At 49.3% G+C, this 24,451-nt stretch overlaps 1 protein-coding gene across 2 annotated transcripts; it reads left to right on the top strand.

Annotated features, from left to right (window-relative positions):
* Positions 1-5,001: 5,001 nt before the first annotated feature.
* SPRYD3 (SPRY domain containing 3) lies at positions 5,002-24,413 on the top strand. Of its 2 annotated transcripts, XM_043968569.1 has the most exons (11): positions 5,002-5,135; positions 6,967-7,113; positions 8,146-8,221; positions 8,666-8,790; positions 9,169-9,304; positions 10,377-10,565; positions 20,616-20,765; positions 21,168-21,225; positions 22,272-22,391; positions 22,474-22,646; positions 22,926-24,413. In XM_043968569.1, exons 2-11 carry the CDS (start codon positions 6,986-6,988, stop codon positions 23,058-23,060), a joined length of 1,290 nt encoding a protein of 429 aa, XP_043824504.1. In that variant the 5' UTR covers positions 5,002-5,135; positions 6,967-6,985; the 3' UTR covers positions 23,061-24,413. The 2 variants fall into 2 exon arrangements, with proteins under 2 accessions (XP_043824504.1, XP_043824505.1); XM_043968570.1 differs by lacking the exon at positions 10,377-10,565.
* The last annotated feature ends 38 nt before the right edge of the window (positions 24,414-24,451 follow it).

The following is a 24,451-nucleotide window of genomic DNA, read 5'->3' as shown; positions in this document are numbered from 1 at the left end:
CATGAGTCTTTTGGAAATGTTTTGGATCATTGTATTGCTGAGAAGAGTTAAGTCACAGTTGATCATCACATAGTTGCTGTTACTGTGTACAATGTTCTTCTGGTTGTGCTCACTTCACTCAGCATCAGTTCATGTAGATCTTTCCAGGTTTTTCTAATCATTTCTTATAAGCACAATAATATTCTACTACATTCATAGACCACAACTTGTTCAGCCATTTCCAATTTATGGATATCCCCTCAATTTCTAATTCTTTGCCACCACAAAAAAAGAGCAGCTATAAATATTTTTGTACATGTGGGTCCTTTTTCCTCTTTTATGATCTCTTTGGGATATAGACCTAATAGTGGTATTGCTGGACCAAAGGGTATACACAGTTTTATAGCCCTTTGGGCATAGTTCCAAATCGATCTCCAGAATGGTTGGATCAGTTCACAATTCCACCAACAATGCATCAGTGTTCCAATTTTCCCACATCTTCTCCAACACTTATTATTTTGCTTTTTTGTCATATTAGGCAACTTGATAGGTAGAAAGTGGTACCTCTGAGTTGTTTTAATTAGCATCTTTCTAATCAATAGTGATTAAGAACATGTTTTCATATGGCTATAGATAGCTTTAATTTCTTCATCTGAAAACTGTCTATTCATATCCTTTAACCATTTCTCAATTGGGAAGGGAGGTATCTTTTTAATGCTACATAGCTCATAAGCTCCTATCATTGTGCTCCCCCCAGTCTATACTAATTCATATCAATTAGCCAGACTAAATTAGCTTTTAGAAAGGACTTTATCCTAAGGTGATAGAGTAAGGATAGTTGGTATGAAACATCCCCAAACCCCAAGTCTATGACACACTCTCCCATAAGTACCTACAGAGTCCAGGGGAAAGTTGGTTCAAGTTTAGAGAACATGTTACAGAAGGGGTAACTCATAACCCTTGGAAGTTATTTTGTTGGAGTCCTCAAAATGTTTCCCTTTGGTATGATGTAGCTTTCTCCTGGGCTCTGTTTTGAGTCCTGAAGCTGTTTTTCTTAGTTTGTTTAGTTTGTGTACAAATCCTTCAATTTTCCAAAGTTCACAAGATAGTCAAGGGTCAGGAGGTCAGGAGGGGAGGAAGAGGGCCATAAGGAAGGAAGAAACAGATTCTTGACTTCTCCCTCTCCCCCCCAAAAAAAACCCCAAAACATTCAGGAGCTTGGCAGGAATTGCTCTCTCTCAGAGACTGCCAGATGTTTAGGTGTCCTAAACTGGTTTACCATTTTATAGAAGATCCACGGGGGAAAACTGAGTTTCTTCAACTAATACAACTACTCTATGTGGCCATTACTTGATTTCTTCCAGTGGCTTTCAAGGACTTTAAAAACCTATCCTAGGGGGCAGCTAGGTGGCGCAGTGGATAGAGCACTGGCCCTGGAATCAGGAGTACCTGAGTTCAAATTCGGCCTCAGACACTTAAACACATACTAGCTGTGTGACCCTGGGCAAGTCATTTAACCCTCATTGCCCCACAAAAAAAACCCGAAAACAAAAAAACCCCACCTAGCCTAATGCCTTTGATTGATTGATTCAATAGGGGGCATTCTCAGCTGGTAACGGTTAAGTGGGTTGGGATAATCGATTAAAATAGAGATCACTAGGCTTTGTTCTTATGTCTGACTGACTGATTCAGTGGAGAAGTCTAGGTGACCTTCATCCTTACATTTAAATGAAGAGACTGGATGTGATTGCTTCTGAGATCCCTTCTAGGTCTAAAATATTTTATGATTTATAATTGAGGAGCTACTCCAATTATGGTATATAATTGTTAGAATATTATTGATTAGGAACAAATGAAACAATTCAGAGAAAAATGGAAAAAACTTTTATGAACTGATGCAGAGTGAAGTAAGCGGAGCCAGTAGACCAATGTACACAATAACTAAAATAATGTCAATAAAAAGAACACACAAAAAAGCTGAATTCTGCATAATTATAATGACTAATTATGGTCCCAATAAAAGATTATTAAGGCACTTCCAATAGAAAAGTAGGGGAACAGAGATGATGCTACTGAGCTTGTGATCCCCAGCAAAAGCATTGAGGTGAAGGCTGAGACCCCCCCCCCATCATAAGGAGATGCCCAAGATGAAAAAAGAAATTTTCCTTTAAGAAGCCCTTTAAGTGGCAGCTAGGTGGCACAGTGGATAGAGCACCGGCCCTGGATTCAGGAGGACCTGAGTTCAAATCTGGCCTCAGACACTTAACACTTACTAGCTATGTGACCCTAGGCAAGTCACTTAACCCCAATTGCCTCAATAAAAAAAAAAAAAAGCCCTTTAAGTTCTTGGGGGGTAGGGTGGGGTAGGACTATGGGGTGGAATGTTGCTTACACTGTGTCAATTGGCTTGCTTACATGTTTTTGTTTTTTACTAGGAAGAGCTCAATGTCTTGTTAGGGGAGGGCCATATCCTTAAATAACTGTGATTATTTCAGTTATATATATATAATAGAATAGAAATATAATAATTCTTCAATGAAATACAATAAAAATAAATGTAATATATAAACATATAGGATGTATAAATATAATATATTTTTAAAGGCATTAATAAAATTTATTTTATAAAAATCAAGTAAGGTATTGGAAACATACTCACCAAATGTTTGCCATTTTCATGGAAGAAGGGTAATACAAGGTGTATCCCCTACAAATAGTGTGGTCCTACTCACTGATGATACAGTGCTAACTGCAAATCAAATCTTAAAGATTTTTCTCAATGAGATACACAGCTATTGGAGATTTTGGCCTAGAAATCCACATGGGGGGGGGGGGAAAGTAGATGAAGACTAAATCTTGCCCATATTGTTAGTCCATTAATACACAGATACATGTGTTCTTTTTTTTTTTTTTTTGGCAGGGCAATGACGGTTAAGTGACTTGCCCAGGGTCACACAGCTAGTTAGTGTCAAGTGTCTGAGGCTGGATTTGAACTCAGGTCCTCCTGAATCCAAGGCCAGTGCTTTATCCACTGCACCACCTAGCTGCCCCTACATGTGTTCTTGAATTGAGGAGGAAGAGAGTAGATTGGACAGTCTATGTAAAAATTGTAAAGTTCTTTCAACACACCTAAGCATATCCTTGACATGAAAAAAAACTTTAATTTTATTTAATTTTATTGATGCCCATTGTTTTTATAGCACATTGTCTTAGCAATGACGCCATTATTTTCCTATACTACCCTAGAAGCGAACACTTTTTTTTTTTTTAACAAAGAAAAACAGTTAAGTGAAAACAATCAATAACTAACTACATCTGAAAAATGCCCACAACATTCTGTTCCTACCTTTCTAGTGACAGGAGGGAAATAGGTTTTCTTAATGTTGATTCTGGAGACTCTTTTTTTTTTTTTAAACCAAGTCTCCCAGTGATTGCTAGGAATCATAGAACACCACAGTCTCTGAAGAATTAAAAATACTAATGGCCAAAAGGACAATGAAAAGATGTATAATAGGTGTAAAAATGCCACAGTGATATTTCTTTTTCTCTTCCCATTCTGTGATTCTTTGAGGACCAAAAGGAATAGGAGGAATTAGAAGAAGGGATAGGGTAGTGGGATATGGGTAGGTATATAGAGAATCATAGAATATTAAAGCTAAAGGGGCCTTTAGAAGGAGTGACATAAAATGCTGGACCCAGAGACAAGGAGGGACCATGAACACAAGCCAGTTGTTTAACCTCCGAGGGCCTTAATTACTGCCCTCTATAAAATGCAGATAATACACACAGAATCTACCTGGCAAGGTGGTTTTGAGGACTACAGGAGGCAATACAGGGTGTCCCATCTATATTTAAGGTAAAGTTTAAAACTACAGGAAGACTTTTGGTACACTGCTTATGTAAGGGATGATGATTGACGATGAAGAAGAGGAGTGAGAGTAACAGTTAACATTTATATATTAGCCACACTAAAGCTAAAATGCTTTAGAGATATTTTCATTTGATCCTCACCATAGCCCTGGGTTAGGGAGTAGCTCTGCGATGTTGTTTATAGAGGGAACTCCTAGAAACTCCTGTTTTAAGCTCTTGACCTTTGCTGTTCTGTACCTTCTCTGCACCTCAGTCTTAGAAAGTTTCCTAGAGGCCTCAGGCTATGTCACAAGTCAGACATGAACTCAACTTTTCCTGGCTACTCCACCACAGGTTATTATTAGTAATAAAATAAGTTACGATATGACTAAACCATGAACCTATCATTAATTATTCATATGATTCATGATAAATTTATTAATAAAATAATTACCAGGCATGGAGTCAGGAAGACTCAGCTTCCCGAGTTCAAATCCGGCCTCTGACACTAGCTGTGTGACCCTGGCCAAGTCACTTCACCCTGTTTGTCTTAGTTTCCTCATCTGTAAAATGAGCTGGAGGAGGAAATGGGAATTACTCCAGGATCCTAACCAAGAAAACCCCAAATAGGGTCGTTTAGAGGGGGAAAAAAAGTTTAACGCCTTCATATTTCCCCATGAGGATGCTCAGGGAGAGGAAATGATTTGTTAAAAGTGGCAGCACAGGGCTAGACCCACGGCAGAACTCAGGGAGAGGCTATGGGCTATTCCGCCCGCCCTGGCAGTGGTGCTTCACCACGTGCCAGGCAGGAGATTGGCGGGGTAGGCGTGAGGGCTTTACAATTACCGACAATGAGGGTGGGGGTGGGGATGAGGATGGTCGGGCCGCCCTGACCTGAAATGGAGCAGGCCTTGAAGCCCCACCTCGCGCGGCCCCGCCCCTGCAACCTCCTCCCACACAGCCACGGGAGCTAGCAAGATAACCCAGGCTGTGACGTCATCTCACACCGGCCCCGCCAACCCCGCCTCACGTGACAAAGCCCCAGCCACTCTCCGCCTCGGCGGTGAGAGCTCCAGCTCAAAATCCCGCCTTCGCCTCCCGCCCCTTTCATTCTGGCCCTTGGATTGGCCATTTCTGGCGCCTGTCAGCGTGGCCTCGCCGATTGGCTGAGGTGGGCAGACTGGGGGCGGGGCGAGTGCCGGGCCCAGTAGGAAGGGTGGGGACCCGGATGTCTGTGGTGGAGGCCTGTAGCCGAGCAGCGGCGAGGGTCTGGCAGGCCCATGGAGGAGGAGGACGGGGCTGCCGGGGTAGGCGGGGACCAGGGGGCGGGCTGCCTGCGGGACTGGTGGGCGGGTACTCGGCACCCCAGGCCCTGGACGGGGCCCCTGTGGTCTGGGCGAGGAAGAAGCTGCCGTTGGCGCTGGGGGCCCTGCTGAGAAAGTGAGGGAGCCCGGGCAGCTGCCCAGGCCCTGGGGCGGGGCCTCCGGGCCAGTGGCCAGGGCGCTGAAGCCCCGGGCCCGGAGGTGTAGGAGGGGGGAGGGGTTCCATCTGCAGGGGTCAGGGTGCCGAAGTCCTGGGGTCCAGATGTGGGGGAGCCTCCATCTTCAGGGGTCAGGGTGCTGAAGTCCTGGGGTCCAGATGTGGGGGAGCCTCCATCTGCAGGGGTCAGGGTGCTGAAGTCCTAGGGGTCCAGATGTGGGGGAGCATCCATCTGCAAGGGTCAGGATGCTGAATCAAGATGTGGGGAGCTTCCATCTGCAGGGGTCAGGATGCTGAAGTCCTAAGGATCCAGATATGGGAAAGCCTCCATCTGCAAGGGTTAGGGTACTGAAGTCCTGGGGGTCCAGGTGTAAGACAGTGGATGATTTGGGAAGCTTTTCCAGGGCCTATGTGTTTAGATCTTGAAGTCCTGAGGGCCTAGATAAAAAAGAATGGGGGAGTCAGAGACCTCAGGCTCTAGGACTGGAGTGTTTAAAACCTGATGGCAGGGGCAGCTAGGTAGTGCAGTGGATAGAGCACCGGCCCTGGATTCAGGAGGTCCTGAGTTCAAATCTGGCCTCAGACATTTGACACTTACTAGCTGTGTGACCCTAGGCAAGTCACTTAACCCCAACTGCCTCACCAAAAAAATTAAAAACAAAACAAAACAAACAACAACAAAAAAAACCTGATGGCCAGTGTGTTGCAGAGATGAGAGAATGGGTGAGCTGGGTGTCTTTCTTCTCTTGGGCTAAGGTGCTTGGACCCTTAGGGACCTACCAGATATGGGGGAGGGAGGTATGCCAGGAGAGGTGCCCGTACTTTTAGGTCCTGGGTGATCAGAATAGTGGGACGATCACTTTCCAAGGCCCCAATGTCTGGATTCTTGGCATCTTTGTTGCCTGGATATGGGGGTATGTGGAAAAGTCAGAGGCCCCATTTGTCCGGGCCAAGGTATCTCAACCATTGAATTCTCTGTATCCAAATATCAGGCAAGTAGTTTGTTCTCCAGGCCGAAGTGTCTGAACTGTGAAGGCCTGAACGCTCATACACTGGGGGAATGGGAAAGCTCAGGACCCTCAGTCTTCTAGGCCCTGCTACCCATATTTTGTGGATGCACGTGCCCGCACATCCTGAGTGTCCTGTTCCTGAGTACTGGTCAAACCTATGCAGAAATAAAGCTTTAGAATGCCCTGGAGCGCTCGAACCTTTGGCCAGCCAGGTGGGTCCAGAGACTGACCTAGTAGAGGTCGTTTAGGAAGTCTGCTCCTTCATTTTGCACATGGAGGTACTGGAGATTTCTGTGGTTAGCCCTGACCACACTCTTTAGTGGTTTGGGATATGAGAAACAAGGTGGCTTCCCTGTTCTCCTCCCCTTACTGATCATGGATTTGTATGGTTTGCTGATGGCAGAGTGTGATGGGAAGCAGGGAGCACACAGCTTGTTCCAGGAGCCCTGTGCGTCTGGGCAGTGGGACTGGGGAATTGAGTCGCTCCTGTCTGCCTGCTCATGCCCTCTCCTTCATGGGTAGAGTTAGGGTCCTGACTGGATCAAGCATTCTAAAGAGGCCTCAGTGAGAAAGCACCCATCTAGCCTTCCTTCCACTGCCCCCTCCCTGAGCACCCTCCTCCCTCTTGGTTCTTGGTTCCCCACGACAGGCTGGCTCACTTGAACAAGATGGATGACCTCAACCTGCACTACCGGTTCTTGAATTGGCGGCGACGAATTAGAGAGATCCGAGAGGTTCGGGCTGTCCGCTACCAGGAGAGATTCAAACACATTTTGGTAGAGGGAGACACATTGAGGTGGGTGTGAGCAAGGGCTTCTATACCCTCTTTCTTGCCTGGGTTTTGGGAACGGAAAGGAAATAGGGAAGGTCTGCTTTCAGAGGTGTCCCTGAAGGATGAGTATTTTGGGGTGGGACTCCAGTGTATCCTGCCCTTTGCCTGTGTTTCTTGGTTACTCTGGAGACAGAGTCCCTTCCTGGTCTCAAAGGATAGAAGAGAGTCAATCCAGAATCAGGATGCTTCCTACACTGAAAAGGGGACCTTACTTTTCTTGTCACCAGGATAACCTTATTTCTTGGCCAGCATCTCAAGGGTTAGGGTGGATGAAGGTTCTAACACTTTAGAGGTGAGGGGTTTCCTGATTTGAACAATTCTATGTGTACCCAGAAGACATTGTTGGGTAGAACTCAGAGGTATTCTGCCCCCTCCCCATGTCTTTCCTTCACCCTCTGCTCTTGTGTGTTTGTATATGCTTTCTCTCTCTTTCCCTGCTTGAGTCCCTCCCGTGTCCCTTTTCCCAGCCCTAAGTTCTCTCCTAAAGTTGTCGCTGAAGGGGGAAGGAAATAGGGTTATTTAGCCTGGAGAAGAGAAGGCTGAGGAGAGGGGACTGAATAACCATCTTCAAGTCAACGAAGGGCTTTGGTACAGAGGATAGAGACCAGCCGTTCTCCAGATCCACTGAGGACAGAGCCAGAGGAAAAGGGCTGAAGCTACAACATGAGGGATTGAGGTTAGACAGGGTTGTGAGATCCCAAACGGGCAACTAAGGGAGGCTTCACATTCTGCTCCCCTGGAAACATGGAAGAAACCAGACCTTCTCCGATCTGGTCTGGGCTAGCTCCTGAATGGAGGAAAGGGGAGGGTGGGATGGCCTCGGAAGTATCCTGTAGTATATATAATGGTATATATCATCCAAGACTGTGGGGTTGATTTTTCCATTCTTTCCCCTTTCTTTGCATTTGCCCCTTATGGGGTAGATGTGCTGAACCCTCCTGCCCCAGAGAATTGGATGCAGTAACTAATGGCTCTCCTCTTATTTTCCCTCCACAGTTACCATGGCAATTCTGGTGAAGTTGGCTGCTATGTGGCTCCCCGGCCTCTGACCAAGGACAGCAATTACTTTGAGGTGATGGAGACAGTGGGTAGGGGTTGGTTGAGCTTCAGTGGACTCCTTTTACCAAGTTCCAGGCCTGGTCCTACTGGGCTGTTGTTTCAGGTCACAGGCTGTTGTGGTCCCTAAATCTGAGCAGAAGGTGACCTGGGCTCGTGCCATTTTTCTCTCTTTTGACCCTCTGCTTCTCTCCCCCTCAGCCAACCATATCATATATTGATCTCCCCTCCATTCACCTTATTTTCAACCCACCTCCTGGCTCCCCAACATCTTATCTCAGGATCTCTGCCTTGCTCCTCCCCTTTAGTGGACCATGTCTCTTCCTTGGCCCTTACAGTTTCCATTTCTCCTCACCTAAGCTCCTGTTCAGCCCCTGATGCTTTTGCTCACCTTATATCTAGTTCTTCTAACCCTTGGGTATCCTTAGCACTGTGCTGATTATATTCCTTTCACCTTTAGGTGTCAATTGTAGACAGTGGGGTGCGGGGCACCATTGCTGTGGGGCTGGTCCCTCAATACTACAGCCTGGACCACCAGCCTGGCTGGCTGCCCGACTCAGTTGCCTACCATGCTGATGACGGCAAGTGAGTAGCTTGCTTGGAACATCAGACCTCTCAGCTGGGGATTTTGTGCTATGGGGGCTGACTGAGGTGGGTGTGTCACCATCCCTGGAAGATTATAGGATAAGATTTCTCTCTTGGGTACTGAGAGGGATCCCTAAAAGGGGGAGGAGAGGAGACAGGATTTCTTCCCGCTGAGAACTTTCAATATGAAGAGAAAGACAGGCTATGAAGGTTACCAAGCTGAACATGGAAACCAGTGGCTGCTGGATCCAGCCATGCTGTGGCGTGGGGAGAAGCTGGGGATAATGGACACAGGGGATATAGGACAAGTCTGGGAAGGACCCCCTTGTTCCATGACTCAGCTCTTGCCTTTCTGTTCACTTATTTATCTGTCTGTAGACTGTATAGTGGCCGAGCCAAAGGCCGCCAGTTTGGGACGAAATGTAGCTCTGGGGACCGGATTGGCTGTGGCATCGAGCCCGTCTCCTTTGATGTGCAGACAGCTCAGATCTTCTTTACTAAGAATGGGAAGCGGGTGAGTGGGGGTCAGTGCCTTGTGGGGGGAGCTAGCCAGGGTGGGTATGGGACCCTCAGCAGAGCCAAGAGTCAGTCTTTCCCAGTGACCCATAGGACTGCTTTGAGGGAATTGTTTGGCCTTACAGCCGGTTACCTCATCGGTAGTGTATCTGCACCCGATCCTGAGCTTTGGGGTGAAATCAAGTTAGAGGAGGTGTGGTCTCAGCCATCAAAGAGCTCCCAGTGTGCTAAAGGAGAAAGACATATACGTAGGGCCTGGAGAGAGAAGGGACGGAATGGTGTCCAGAGCGCTGACCAGGGCTGCAGGGACAGGACGGTTATGTGTGGGGGTGGTGAGGAGTCGAGGCTCCCAAGGTGGTGGATGGGGCATCCCAGAGGAGGGAGGGAGAGATGTGCTGTGGCCACAGAAGGGACTCGTTGCTTGGTGCCCTTCTTGGACTTCTGGACTGGTTTCTGTCTTTCCTTTCTAGGTGTTTTGTCCTAGTCTCCTTTACCTCCTTTCACCCTTTCCTCCCCATAGTCACACCTGCTGAGAAATAGGGAGGACACAGGGACAGATTGATTGAGCTCTTGGTTTCTAGAGATTGCTTTCCTGAAGCCTTGCATTGCTTCATGGCTTCCAGGCCCTCTTCCAGCCCAGAGTTTGTCCTAGTGCAGGCCCACCTGCCGAGCCTGGGTTTTAGTCCCAATTTACAGGTGGCCATCTCTGTTATTAACTTTGTGCAAGACATTGAGCCTTTTCACACCTCATCTGAAAAGTGCAGGTGATGCCCTTCTAACTTATCTTGTGGGGGTGTTGAGATGTGTGACGTCAAGGAAGGAGTGCTTGATTTGATGTCAGAGATCTGGGCTTGGCTGGCACCTGACGCTTACAGTGTGGTCTCTCAGCCTCTGTTCTCATTAGTAGATTGAGCATATCGCTTGCCCTATCTGTTTCATGCAGTTATTGTGAGTAGTGTTTTGTGAACCTTCAAGCACTATAGAAATGTAACTTAGTAAGATTACCTACAAAGAGCAAGGCAGTATTTCCCGTTTCTCAAACCCACTGGGCCCGATGTCATCTCTTACAGGTGGGCTCTACCATTATGCCTGTGTCCCCAGATGGGCTTTTCCCTGCAGTGGGCATGCATTCACTGGGAGAAGAAGTGCGGCTACACCTGAATGCTGAGCTGGGCAGTGAGGAGGATGACAGTGTGATGATGGTGGACAGCTATGAGGATGAATGGGGAAGGCTGCATGATGTCAAAGTGTGTGGGACGGTGAGTTGGGGACTGCCTTTGGACATAGGGTGCAGAGCAGTGGAGTTGGGAAGAGGGCAGGCCTTAATGTGATAGTGAGACTACCATGATTTGGTCACCCCGTTGTGTCTTTTATACCCCTTTGTTAAGTCCTTCTTTGTGTCAGCCCCACTCCCTCTTGTATGTCAAATAGATGTGAATGAGTGTTCCCTGCCTGAAAGATCAAGAAAGATTAGCAAAATAATTTAGGCTCTTTGGGTGATAATCACTACAGGTCCCAAGGTGCAGTGCCCTCAGCTGGCTTCTTTGCCTCTTTCCTAATACATATGCTATTTAATTTGGGAACAGGGTGATCGTAGTAACTCGATTGAACTCTTTGGCCCCTGAAATCAGGACCAGTTCTCTATGTATGTCTTCCTTGGTGCCCCATAGCCTGTCTGTGCTTTGAGGAAGGTTTTTTTGTGTTTTTGGTTTTTGCATGGGGGGTAGGAGTCTTATTTGGAGGCAGAATTCCTGGCTCCCATTTTGTTTAGTATTTCAATATTGCTGGGTTTAGCCTTCCTTCCTTAGTTCTGTGAGACTGTTCTCATCCCCATTCCTCTAGACACAAAAATTCAGAGTGCTTCATGATAACTTTGTGTGGTTTATATAGCATTCTTCTTCCTCCAGGCAGATAGAATTATTTCAACTGCTCTCTGGACTTCAGTCAACCCTTGGAAACCCATGGACTCTTGAAAATTAGTAAATGTTTTCCTCCTATCTAGCTGCAATCCTTCTTGCTGCGATGAGGTTGAGCCCAAGACTCCCATGGTGGCTTGTTCGCTGCCTAACCCTCGGTGGGTGGATGTGCTCTTCGACATGCTCTGACCTCACTAGAAGCCCTCTCAGAAACCATGATGTTCTCAGGATAATGTTCTGTGATTGAAAACACAAGAGTAGTGAGGCGGGGTGTCATCTGTAAGAAAGGTCCCTTGCAAACTTGCATTCTGAGTGAGCTGGGCTTAGGCCAGACAAAGAGAGGGGAGATCCTTGCCGCCGTGGGAATGGTGCTACCCATTCTAGAGGACTAGAGGTTCTGTGCTGTCTTCTGAGATACCCACTCCTTTGACTCTCGTCTCTTCCCTTTCTTTCCTCCCCCTCCCACCATCATTTTGACAACATCTGCAAAACTGAACTTGGTGCAATGCCAGGGAGGTGTTCCAGTTTTCAAGTTTGTGTCTCTGACCTTCCCTTAGGGGTTTTTTTCCTGGCATCCTCTCACTGCCCTCTCCTGCCTGGACCTGTCCCTGCTCCCTCCCAAAGCACTCCAGCTCCTCCCGACCAATCCTTTCTAATTGATGGAAGATCCTGTCCACATTTATAAATAGTCTTCTCTCCTTGCTGCCTCCACTCCCTCCCCTTTCCCCCGTCCCCCTTCCCAACACCCCTGCAGGCTCAGGAACGCTTTCCTTCTGTCGCGAGCTGTTGAGCTTGGCTCTTCTCTCCTATTCCCACCCCTTCTTTGGGAACAGCAGTGCAGGAATCCTATTCCTGAGTAATTTTCTCTCTGGCACTCACTGATGCTTAAGGCATACCTCCCCAGAGCCTTGGGCCACCATAGTCTTCTCTTCACTATCCTGTTTCCTCCCTAGTCCCCAGTGTGACCATTTTCTTTCCTTTTAACCATTCTACCATAGTCTGATCACCTAATTCTAAAGAGTTATTAGTCTGTAAGGGCCTGGGAGGAGTCATCTTGGGTCTATCCTTGCCTCCTCTAAGGCCTTCAGAGAAGGTAAACACCATAGTGTTGGCCTATTCCTGCCTTTTATAACTTTCACTTTTGGTAAGTCCTTATTGATGTCAGCTCTAGAAGACGTGCTCTTTCAGGCCTTGTCACTGCTTGCTCTTGGCAGAGATGGGGAACAAGCAGCACCTTTCCTCTAGCAAATACTCTTTTAGGGCAGAGGTTCTTGACCTGGGGTCCGTGGACCCTCAGGGGCCGCATGGAGAGATTTCAGGGAGTCCTTGAACTTGTTCTTTAAAGTATTTTGGGAATTATCGGTTTCCTTTATAATCCCATGTATGTTATGCTTTTAAAAACATGATCACGGGGCAGCTAGGTGGCGCAGTGGATAGAGCACCGGCCCTGGAGTCGAGGACCTGAGTTCAATTATGGCCTCAGATACTTGACACTTACTAGCTGTGTGACTCTGGGCAAGTCACTTAACCCCCCCAAAAAACAACAAAAAAACCCCACCATGATTCTGAGAAGAGGTCCAGAGGTTTTACCAGACCATGAAAGTTTCTTAGAAACCCCTTGTGATTGAAATCATAAAATAAGAAGGAGGTGGGACTTGACCCTCAGAGCTCTGGAGAAGAGCCAGGAAGAGCATTCAGGCCCTGATTTTCATCAGACTTGTAACTCGTGGTTTTGGTACTTGCAGTGTTAACATTTCAATCCCACAGACACAATGTGTGATGCACTGCTGCACTGTTGCTACAGCCTCAGGTTTCTGCTCAGCCTTTTTTCTCTTCCTTGTAAGAGAGAGAAAGCCCAAGTCCTTGAGCTTAGCTCTCCTTTCTTCTGGCCCCTGTCTTCCTCCTTTTAGCAGCTGAGTTCACCTGAGTGCTTCTGCGTTCTCTCTTCCCTCCAGCTCATTTTTGGGGGCTCCTCCCAAAAGAATCTGAAACATTCCTCCCTCTCTTTTCCCCTGCCCAGTGTTTTAATAATCCTTCAACTGATGGGTACCCACTTTGTTTCCAGTGCTTTGCTCCCACAGTGAGTGTTGCTATGAATATTTTGGCATATAGTGATCATTCCTTTCTGTCTTGGAGAAGTAGTGAGGCTGCTGGCTCAAAGGGAATGGTTGGACAATTTAGTCTCTTTTCTTGCCTAATTCTAAATTGCACTCTGGAAGAGTTCCATGAACACAAAGTATCAGTGCGCATCTCTTCCTTCAACCGCTCCAACATTGACCCTTCCCATTTTTGGTCCTCTTTACCGAATTGTGTGGTGAAAGCTGAAACCTCGGAGTTGGTTTAAATTGCAGTTTGTTATTTGACCCATGTCTTCATCTAGTCCTGCACAGGACCCGAAAACTCTTTGTTCATATCTTTTGCTTAGTCAGTGATTTTTGCTCCCTGAGGTGGGTTTCAGTTTTCCCTCCTACAGAATCCATGGCCCTGAGCTCTGACTTTGTCTGAGAACGGCTGTTAAGTGGTAGGGAAGGCAGACACACCTGCCTTCTCCTTGCCTCCGGGCCCAGTGCAGTGAGGTAATGCACGCTTGGGGGGAAGGCAGGATTAATAGGCTCATTTCATTCGTTTTTCCTGTTTGAAGCTCCTTTGGCAACTCCTTAGCGACAGCTTCCATATACAAAGTGGGATGAGCACCAGCCCCACCCTGGGGTAATGGGGCATGGGGAGGGGTCCTCCCTGGAGACCCAGCCCAGGAGGAAACCGTGTCGAAGCCTGACCTGTCTAGCAGAAAGCATGTTCATGGTTTCTGTGCAGCTGTTTGTGGGGCCCCTAGGGCACTGAGCCTTTACTTGCTCCTGTCATGGGGGATTAAGGTCTAGGCTGGCAAGTGAAGAGGGCAGGTGCCAATAAGGGAAAGGAGGCAGGGAAGGTGGTGATGGATTGGGAGGGGGCAGGGCCGGGAAGGAAGCAGGGTTCAGGAGGTTCTTCTCAGCTCTGTTGCCCATTTGCTCTGTAGCATCAGGCTTGTCCTTTGTGGGCCTGAGGGGCTTTTTTAGAAAAGGATTACTAGACAGGTCCAGAAGCTCCCTGCAGTAGAGGCCTTAGTGGTATAGAGCCTAAAGGGGAAGATTCCCTTTTTGGTTTACTGGGACTGAGAAAATGGTGGGATTAGTTTGGGGTTATATGGGAATAGCTAGCAGTTGGTCGTTGGTGGGAAATGATAGTAGGCAGAGTGAGAGTCACTCTGAGCAGCTTCAGTGGCCATATGAGAGTCTGGATGCTCTTGGGAGACTGACATCGTCTGAGCAGTGTACTGCAGTGAGAGCTGAGATGGCCCTCTCGAAGGAAACCACTCTTATGTGGGTTGGATTGTTTTTTTTTCTTTTCTGTTTTATAAGGGATAGTTTTTTGGGAAGAGCAGAGTGGAAGAATATATTGGAAAGTGGAGATGATATAAAAACAAAATGCAGTCAGTGAAATCTAAATAAAATTCACTAGCTGCTCAGTGATTGTTGGATTGAACTCAGTTCAATTCAACAAAGTAGAACATTGAGGTCCTTGAAGAATCAGACTAAGGGGACCCAAAGGCAACAGGAGATCTGCCTGGTGGGCAGAAAGAGGCTGCAGCATCACTCCACAAACACTTTCTAGGCTCCAGTTGGGAATCGGAAGCTGACCGAAGGGAATGAATGGTCCCTACCCTCAGAGAGCCTTCTCGGGCTTGTAAATGTAAATTCTAAATGTAAATGCATACATAGTAAATACCAGGTGTCATTTTAGCGAGAGGATCCGGAGAGGCCTTTTGGAGAAGATGGCCCGGGAGCTGAGCTTGGAAGAAAGCTCCACATTCCAAGAGGCAGAGGAGGGGAAGAGGGCACGCTTGGCTGACGGCCTGTGCAAAGGCACCCAAGTGTTGCAGATGAGAACCACATTGGATAGTTTGACTGCACCTCGTGTATGTGAGGGGGAGGGCTATGTAATGTGCTGGCCACAGGGTGTCCAAGGGATGAGCACGTGTTTTATCCCAGGGTTATGAGGGAGTTGTGGAGCTTATTGGGCAAGGAAATGACATGATAAAACCAGTGGATTAGGAAAATTACTTTTGCAGCTGCGTGTCTTTACTGAGGGGAGAGACCTGAGGTAAGGCGAATTTTAGGAGGCTCTTGGGTGCAGCAGAGAAGTGGGAAAGGCCTGAATTAGGGATGGAGGCTGTGCTCACAGAGAAGAGGCAGTGAGTGTCACCAAGCCCTGATGTGTACTTTTGGCAGAGAGGGAGGGAAACAGTAAGACATTGTGCACCTGGAAGAGGAGGTGGGCTAGCTGTGTAGCAAGAGAAAAAGATAAGTAATGAATGAAAAAGAACTTCTTAAGTCATTACCACATACCGGGTGCTATGTTCAGCTCTGGGGGTAGAAATCCTCCAGGAGGTGTCATTTTAATAGGAGGAGAAAACACATATAAGGGAGCAGTGGCCCCTGAGAAGAAGGGTGTTAGAAGGATGGTATGTGAAGACCTAGGGGAATTGATTGAAGCACCTTCTCCAAAAGTAATGGTGGTGTTGGTTTGATTACAGCTACTAGAGCAGGAGATGAAAAGGGCAGGGGGAGGGGGCCCACTTGAGCAGACTTCTGGGTGCGAGTTCCAACAGCAATGACAGGGTAGATGGTAGATAGCTGAGGCCAAGTAGTGTATGGGCAGCTCCAGTCCTACACTCCTTACCACAGAAGAGTAAGTCAGAGGAAGAATTGCAATGTGGTCAGGAACTCTTCTGTGGAGGATGTTGTCCAAGAAGCAACTTGGAGAAAAATCTCACAGGATGACAAGGCATGGGTGGGTCACAGTGTGTACCGTGGTGAAGTAGGGTAGTGTGAGTGCCAGATGGAATCCAAGCCTTTCATTGTCTCTGGGGACTCATGAAGGCAGGAGGGATCTGATGAGACACACACACACACACACACACACACACACACACACACGAGCACAGGGTGAAAGCTAATAACTTCAGTTTGTTGGAGTTGGAGTGTTGGGGGCTACAAAGTGTGTTCCTCACAACCCTCCTGGAAGGTGTGGAAATTTATTTTGATTTGGGGACCCTACCTTTAGCCTGAGATTAGAAAGCCTTAGGCCCTCAGGGTTTCTTCCCCTCCTCCTCAGCTTCAGCTGAGCCAAAAGCCCCATGGGCTGTACAAGATGCCAGGTCAGACAGCTGGGGGAAAAAAAAAGCCCCCAGCTCCCTCCGACCTGAGTGGAGCTATCCAAAAGATCAGGATAGCCTGTGCTGAGACACGAGCTGCTCGAGCACCCCCCCCCCCAGCCGCAGCCCTGGCTGGTGGATTAGCTTGGTCTGTGGGGGCGAAGGAAGCCCCGAGATTTGAGTGGAGAGAAGAAAAGGTATATATAGACCTGGAAGTGAGATGGTGGGGGGGGAGGACAGACTAGATAAAGAGACAAGATTGAAGGGGGTGCGGACAAGGACGGAGGAGTTCGGTTCTGACAAGGAGACAGGGGGCTGAGAAGAGGTCAAGAGGGCGGCTGACGAGATTATAAAGGGGGGGGCGCCGATGAACAGCAATGCAGGACTAGGAACTAGGAGCAAAGGTAGCAGAAGACAGACTGAACAGGAGGCAGTGGAGAGCACAGAAGCAGTCAGCACAGGGTATAGGTTGGAGAAAGTGAAGATTAAGAGGAGTTTGAAGGCCCTTATTGTATTCAAAAAGTTTGAGGCCCAGCAGGTGGGAAAGAGAGCAGGAAAGCAGTAAGGTTGTACATTTTATTTCCCTGGATTCTTAATTTTAAATAGTATCTCATGAATAAACTCTGCTTTTATTTAGTTAAGAGGTTTCTTAATGCTGTGCTTATCAGTTTGGGGGTGGAGCAGTGTGGGGGAACTTTATAAATGGCCCATATTAAATTAAACGCAGTCAGATAGCCAAATAGTCAAAAGTCCACAGATTAGGCCCCCCAAAATTAGCCCCAGTCAATTTAAAATATTTCCACAAAAGACAAGATTTAAAAGCCTTTAAATGGACACTTTTGTTTCTTCCTACATACACCATCTGTGATGTGTATTTTCTGCACAGGTCCTCCCTCTTTGGACACTGTCACAGCACAAGTCCATGAGGGATTGCCCCTCTGGACAATTTTCTTTTCCTGTGTTATTGATATTGTGTCCTAGCATAGGTTATGGTATTTTGTTTTGCTGCTTCATCAAGGAAACACTACGTGTTTCTTTTCGAAGCAAAGAGGGGACTGTGGAAATTTATTTTGATTTGGGGACCCTACCTTTAGGCTGAGATTAGAAAGCCTTAGGCCCTCAGGGTTTCTTCCCCTCCTCCTCAGCCTAAAAGTAGGGTCCCCAAATCAAAATAAATTTCCACAAAGGTATGTTGGGGGATTGTTACTTTCATTACCATTTTATACAGGAGAAAACTAAGGCTCACACAGGTGAAGTGACTTCCTCCTTGTTGCCACATAGCTAGTGTCAAAGTGGGCCTCAGTGAGTCCAGCATACTTTCTAAAGCCTTTTTTTCTTCTAGCTGCCCAGCATGAAGGATTTTGTCTCAACTGCCCTTGAACTTAGACTGTATATACCAGTCAGCCAACATTTGGTGCCTCCTTTCTGCAGGGCCCTGTTGTGTGCTGGGATGTGGAGACAAGAAAAGCCATCTAGAAATACCCTCCCTTCCCCCCCCACTATGAAGAGGGTGATCTCTTTTGCCCAGCATTTAGAGCCTTCCACAAATTGACACCATCCTACTTCTGTAGCCTCATGTCTAGGCTCCAGACAAACTGGATTACTTTCCCCATTGAGCCCATCTTTGCATTTTTTCCCTGGAATGCTGTACCCCTCTACCCCCCAGCACCATCTGTTCCAGCCTATTTTTAAAGTTCAGAGCAAATGCTGCCTCCTCAAAGAAGCCTTCCCTCATATAGATCACTCTGTAACGTACTTGTACTCCTTGCATACATTCATATGTACATAGGCATACGTGTCTATATACGTGTGTGGAGAGGGTGAGAGAGAAAGAGGAGACAGTGTATTGCACTCGTCTGTGCTTGTCTAGCCTCCAAGAAGGTAGGAACAGGATTTCTCTCAGCACAGTGCTCTGTGAATGGCTTCTGTCTTCTCCCAGGTGCTCGGTACTGCATAGGGCGGGGGAGAGGTTTGATCCAAAGAGACTCCTACCCTGGCTGTCACTGCTGCCACAGTGGGGCTCCTTCCTGAGGAAATCTTTTGCTTCTCCATTCCTCACCTTCCCCCGTCCATTTTTTTTCCCTCATCCATCTTAACTGGTTGAAGGGGGATAGAGCTTACTTAGGGAGCCAGAAGGACTTGTGAAGAAGTTGGTGGTTCTTCTTGGAACGGGGGAAGCTGAAAGTACAGGACAGAGAGTGACATAGCAAGAGAGATGACTGTTTTCCGGCGCCTGGGAGGGTTTGTGGGTCAGCATTTGCAGAATACTCATCTCTCCTATATTATTACATTCCAGATCCATCTAGAGACCTTTGATTCCCCCATTTCCTGGCTTACGGGATTTCCTTAGCTCTGCTAGTCCATAAAGCCTCATGTTCCTTGGACAAAGCTCCAACAGCTGCCCTCCCTAGGGCTGGGGCAGAGGGAATGTCGAGGCGTGTTTTTCTCAGGGCTCGGTCTCTGGACTAGCTGTTTCTTGGCCCTGGGACGGCGGAACGCTGTGTTTCTCACATAAGGGCCAGTTGGATGGGGGTGGCTAAGGGCAGCTGTGGGGTCTCCACTCTGTTCTGTAACATTGGGAGGAAATGGTTGGCTGGGGGCTACTCTCGATCCTGCTCTTCCTCCTCTTCTGACCCCTTTGCCTACTGGCCCCGCACAGGCCTATCCTAAGTGTGAAATGGTGGGAAATCCAGAGGAAGGGGATACTGAGCCTTGCCTTATGGGACAGAAGAAGCCTTACATAAGATAGAGGGGGAGAAAGAAGGCCCGATGAAGACTAAGGAGACAGATTAAAGACACGATTAGAGTGCAACTGGGAGGGAGGAGGGGTGTGGGGTGAGGAACAGATCTGCTGCTCCCATGGAATAGCAGCTGGACTGGGAGCCTGTGCTCCCCACGTGGAAGGTGAGGTGCAGGGAGAGCTCACAAGAGCTGGCAGGCTTTCTCCCACACCTCTGCCTGTGTCCTCCCTTCTAGGCTTTGGAAAGAGAAGGCCGAGGGGAAACTGCTCCCTTTGCCCCTAGGACAGAGGCTGAAGGACAACTCCTCTTTAGCCCTCCTGGCTTTAGGGGATAGAGTGACAGGAGATCTGCGCTTGCTGAGGCTAGGAGGGCCTCGGTTCCAAGGGTCTCCAGGGACCACCAGAGTTGGGGGGGGGGATTTTCCTGGGGACTATTTTTTAAGGGGAGGTGGCTCTCAGGGGGGGCAGTTCTGGCTAATTAAAAAGGGATTAAGGAGTCCCAGGTGATATTGGGAGAAGAGGGTGAGTCATAGTCCTCTGTTACCATGGCAGCTGATAAACAAACACACCTGAGATGGGGGAGGGGTGTCCTCTCATGCCCAGGGAGTGCCATGTGGGGCTGAGTGGCCCCAGGACTCCACAAGGCAGCTCCCCTCTCCTTCCCTTAGCAGTTTGGAGTAGCGATGGAGGCTGGGAAGCTGAGTTCTGATTCTGAATTTGAAGAAGTGAGGGAAGGGACCCTGAACTAGGAGGATGCCAGAAGCCCTCACTTCCCATTTTGGTTGACCTCTCTTCTGCCTTGCCTTACATTTGAGTGGGGCTGGGAGTCCCAGGGCCTAGATTCTATTGGCTTCTCCCTCACCCAGCTGCACACAGCTCCATTCACTGCCAAGTAGAGCAAGACCCTGAGAAATTGTGTCAGTCCCAGCCCAAACGGGGTCGTCTCTTGACCTTCTTCCCCCAGCATCTGGAGCTGCCTGCTAGTCTCCCCTTCCCCATTTGGGTCCTCATGGGCCAGACCAGCAGCAGACATAAATTGCCCCAAGTGCATTGCCTGGTTTCCTGTACAGCTTCCCTGCATCTGTCTTCCCTAAACTTTAAGACTTCTCAGACTGACCATGTTCAGACATGGAGAAGCCAGCCAGGCTGGCTGGGAGGTGATGACACGGGCAGGGTAGCTTTGACTACCCTTTGAAGCAGATTCCTTTGGGCAGCTCAGCCACCGAGCTTGGGTTTTGTGCTTTCCCTCACTCTTGCCCAGCAAACCAGCTAGCTCAGGGAGCAAGCTGGGGAGCAGCAGGGGGGGAAATGGCTCCACCCCTGGGGTGCTGTGACCCTGTTTAGCCTCACCTGGTGCCCTCTCTCTCAAGTTTGATCCCAGACATTAAGGCAGATTTTACCTCTAGTAGCCCACCCTGCCCTGACACGGGACTCTGCCATTGCCTGCTTCCCTCCACAGCTGCTGGAGTATGTGGGGAAGGGCAAGAGCATCATTGATGTGGGGCTGGCCCAAGCCCGCCACCCGCTCAGCACTAGAAGCCACTACTTTGAGGTGGAGATTGTAGATCCTGGGGAAAAGTGCTACATTGCCTTGGGGCTGGCAAGAAAGGTGAGGGGGAGACCTGCAGTGAAGAGGGAGGCTCAGGGTGGGTCCAGCTGCCCCTGTGGCACTGGGAGGGAAGGACGGTGGGGGGTGCAGAGCCACTGCTGTGGGCCGGGATTGCCAGAGACATGCACATATGTATATATACCCATGTACCCCTCCACGGACAGAGTCACAGAAACAAGGACTTGGCCCCCAGAGGTCACCAGCCCTTCTGCTCTGGTCCTTTGGCATTCGGGCATCCTGCCCCTTCCCCTAACACTCGCTCTCACTCCGGGAAATTTGGGTTGGGAGGTGATTGTCCACTGGCATTTTTTACAAGGTTCAGAAGAAGTGGGTGGGGAAAACCTGGGGAGGGCCTTTCCCCTTTCCCAGTACCCCAGACCTCTCTCTTCCTGCCTTGGCCAGGATTATCCCAAGAATAGGCATCCTGGCTGGAGTAGAGGTTCCGTGGCATATCATGCAGGTAATTGGAGGGTCCTGGGTCCTTGGGTTGGGGGTGAGGGCATTTTCCTCCCTCCCTTGGTCTACCCTGGTGGAAGCTGGGTGGTTGGGATGGTGTAGGGATGTGATATTGTGGAGGAAAAACCTGTTTCTGTGTGTTGTCCCTCCCCCCTCCCCACCACCTTGTGCCCCTCCTGTTCCTCCCCTCTGCCTTATTTCTATTTGACTCCTCTGAGCACTTGGGTGTTTTTCCTCCCAGCTCTGGGAGTAAGATGGGGCCGGGGGGAGGTGGGGTTGGGGCCAAGCTCTGGGACATTCCAGGGCTCTGAGTTGGCTTCTCCCCACCCCACCCCTGCAGATTCCTCCTTTATTTTCCCTTTTTTTCTTGTGTTTTGTTCCTTTTGAACACTTTCTAAACTTAATTTTTCTTTGCAAAGGTTTTTTTTTGGGGGGGGAGGGGGGAATCTGATGAACATCAACTTTTCCTTATATTGAAGAAGAGCAGAAAATGAGGATTTTCTATGACCCCATGAATCCCTTATTACATATGGCCTGGTTCTTTCTTAAAGTACATGTTCCACTTAACATGGTGGTCCCAGCACTGCCTTGCTTGGCTGGGTCTGCTGCCGCACCTCTCATTCCCGCTGTGTCTTTCTGAATGTTTCATTTGGAGTCCCTTTGAGTGGCTGCATTCTCCCTGCCTGTCTCCTCTTCACTGCTCGCTTTGGGGCGTCTGTGCCTCATGCCAGTTCCCTGGGGGGGTCTCAATTTTTCCAGTTACTCAGTGACCAGCCTGGTGTAGACTTGAAGCTGGAAATTCTGGATTTCAAGTCTCTGTTGGACCACTGCCAAGCTGTGTGACTGTGAACAAATGGCTTTTAGCTTCTCTGAGCCTGTGCCCTCATTGATAAAACGATCACCATAAAGCTTGCCCACCTCCGGGAGCTTTGTAAAGATTCAATGAAATAACGTCTCTCATCTCAAACTCTCAGGAGTAACACCAAGCCTTTGGCTTGCCTCCCCATGAATGAGTCTGTCTCTCTCCCTCCCTCCATCCTCTCTAACTAGACGACGGGAAGATCTTCCATGGCAGTGGTGTGGGGGACCCTTTTGGACCACGATGTTATAAAGGAGACATCATGGGCTGTGGTATCATGTTTCCCCGAGATTACATTCTGGATAGTGAAGGTGAGGAGGCAAGGGGAGGGGAGACTGCGGGGCGGCATCAGGGATGGGACCCCAGCTCATGCTCCCTGCTCTGCTCCCTTAGGAGACAGTGATGACAGCTGTGACACGGTGATCCTGTCTCCTACCCCTCGAGCTGTCCGGAATGTCATGTACCTACACCAGGAAGGAGAGGAGGAGGAGGAAGAGGAAGAGGAGGAAGAAGAGGAAGAAGATGGGGAAGACATGGAGCAGGAGCATGAGGGCAAAAAGGTGGTGGTAAGTATTTTGAGGGAGGTGATGGGAGGGCCTCTAGGGGGCACTCAGAGGTGCTGGGAAGCTGGGCTGTGGCAGGAGAGGACCAAAGGCATCTGCCCTTCCTTTGGGGGCTGGAGGGAGCGGCAGGAGAGCCACCCAGGAGAGGGTTGCTCTTGTTTGCCAGCCCCCGCGCGCCCTCTTGTGGCCGCTCTGTGATCTAGACCTCTGGTGCTGGTGATCCCTGCTGAGGGTGAGCTTGGCCCCCTCAGCCCCTGCAGAGAAGGCTCCATGTTCCCACAGGTGTTCTTCACTCGAAATGGCAAGATCATCGGCAAGAAGGATGCTCTTGTGCCCCCGGGAGGCTTCTTCCCCACCATTGGCATGCTGAGCAGTGGGGAGAAGGTCAAAGTGGACCTGCATCCTCTGAGTGGCTAGGGCTTCTGCAGCACTCGCAGGACCATCCACCCAGCTCCCGGGCTCTCCTTCCTGCCTTCTTCCTTCCCCCGGCCCCTGCCCTCCTCCTCCAGGGTTCGAGGAGGGCTTCGTTCTGTCTCTTGCCCTGGCTGGGCCCAGCACCAGGCCAAGCACCTGCTGGCCCGGGCGATTCTCAGTGTCTGCCTCTGTGGTCCCGGGGTCACCTTCATCATCATTCCTTAGGGCCAAGGCCCTGATACAAGAGCAATGTACCAACAGGGCCATGCTGCCCTTGGTTTGTTGCCAATGTCTCTAAGGCCAATCTCCGTTCCCAGGCCCCTGGCTTCCAGGTCAAAGAAGGAGGAGTGTCAGTTGATGGCTGAATTGGGCCAGGTTTGTGCCTGAGGATAAGGCTACAGTATCCTTCCCTTGACCCCGAGTCCGAGCCCAGGGCTGGACAGTGCTCAGAGCATCCAGCCGTCTTTGCGGTGCAGGCAGTTCTCAGAGGTGGCGCTGGAGGACGGGGCCACCATGGCGGTCTCGCCCCAGGATCTCTGCTTCCTTCCATCTCTCTGTCTCCTGAATGTCTGTGATATTTGCTGCTTTGGTCTGTCCCTCCCCCCTCCCCTGCCGGCAGGGCTTGGGGTGAGGCTTTTTGCTTGTGCTGACCCAACATTGCCCTGAGCAGTCTAGGCACAGTCTCTGTTCCTTCTTCTGAGGTCCGGAAGACACCCTCATATTGTACCATTGACCCATGGAGAAACTCCTGCCTTTCTCCAGCCCCCCAAACAGCCCGGTGCCAAGTGTGTGGGGAAGATGCGGCTCCTCTGGCTCGGGTCAGAGATCTCCTCACTTCTGTGATGCTAGCCCTGCCTGCTTGGCTTTCCCAGCCCAGTCTCTCCTGGAACAGGTCAGGGGCGGGGGGGGGACGCCGTGACCCCAGAGCCCTGTGACTGGACTTCCTGCAGTGGGACTGCTCTAGGCCCTCCCTTCCTCCCTCCCTCCCTCCTTTCCCCTGTGTTGCCCTCCCATTTCTCCTCTTAGGGGAGTGGGATGTCTGCTTGCTGCTTGTTCCAGTTGCCTGGTTTGCATCAGTGTTTGATTCCAGCTCTTCTGCTCTCTCCTCCTCCCACTGTGGGCTCTCACATTCCCCCTTCCCCTCTCTGTGACAGGGGACAGGAGCTCCTTGCCCTGGTTGGCACAGAAGGAATGGGGCCTTTAGGGAAGGAAGGGGCTGAGCTGCTGTGCTGCTGGGGGACCTAGACCTCTGGCCTCCCCCCACCCCTCCTTCCCTGCACTATGATGTATGAAACGTATGTACAGACCAGAGATGTTTATATGGCCAATAAAGATGTGCTTTCCATATTTATCATATGGCTGGGATTCCCGCATCCTTGGCATTGCAGCACAGG

Source organism: Dromiciops gliroides, chromosome 5, assembly GCF_019393635.1.
Source record: "Dromiciops gliroides isolate mDroGli1 chromosome 5, mDroGli1.pri, whole genome shotgun sequence".
Lineage (NCBI taxonomy): Eukaryota > Metazoa > Chordata > Mammalia > Microbiotheria > Microbiotheriidae > Dromiciops > Dromiciops gliroides.
Note: the sequence above shows the minus strand (reverse complement) of the source record. Positions and strands in the feature narration are given on the sequence as shown.

What these genes read in the sequence shown, in the direction of transcription:
- SPRYD3 (XM_043968569.1), top strand. Translation starts at nt 6,986, where the DNA reads ATGGATGACCTCAACCTGCACTACCGGTTCTTGAATTGGCGGCGACGA. An exon ending in ATGTCAAAGTGTGTGGGACG is followed by an intron (nt 10,566 to 20,615) that starts GTGAGTTGGGGA and finishes TTCCCTCCACAG; the next exon opens with CTGCTGGAGTATGTGGGGAA. An exon ending in CCTTGGGGCTGGCAAGAAAG is followed by an intron (nt 20,766 to 21,167) that starts GTGAGGGGGAGA and finishes TGCCTTGGCCAG; the next exon opens with GATTATCCCAAGAATAGGCA.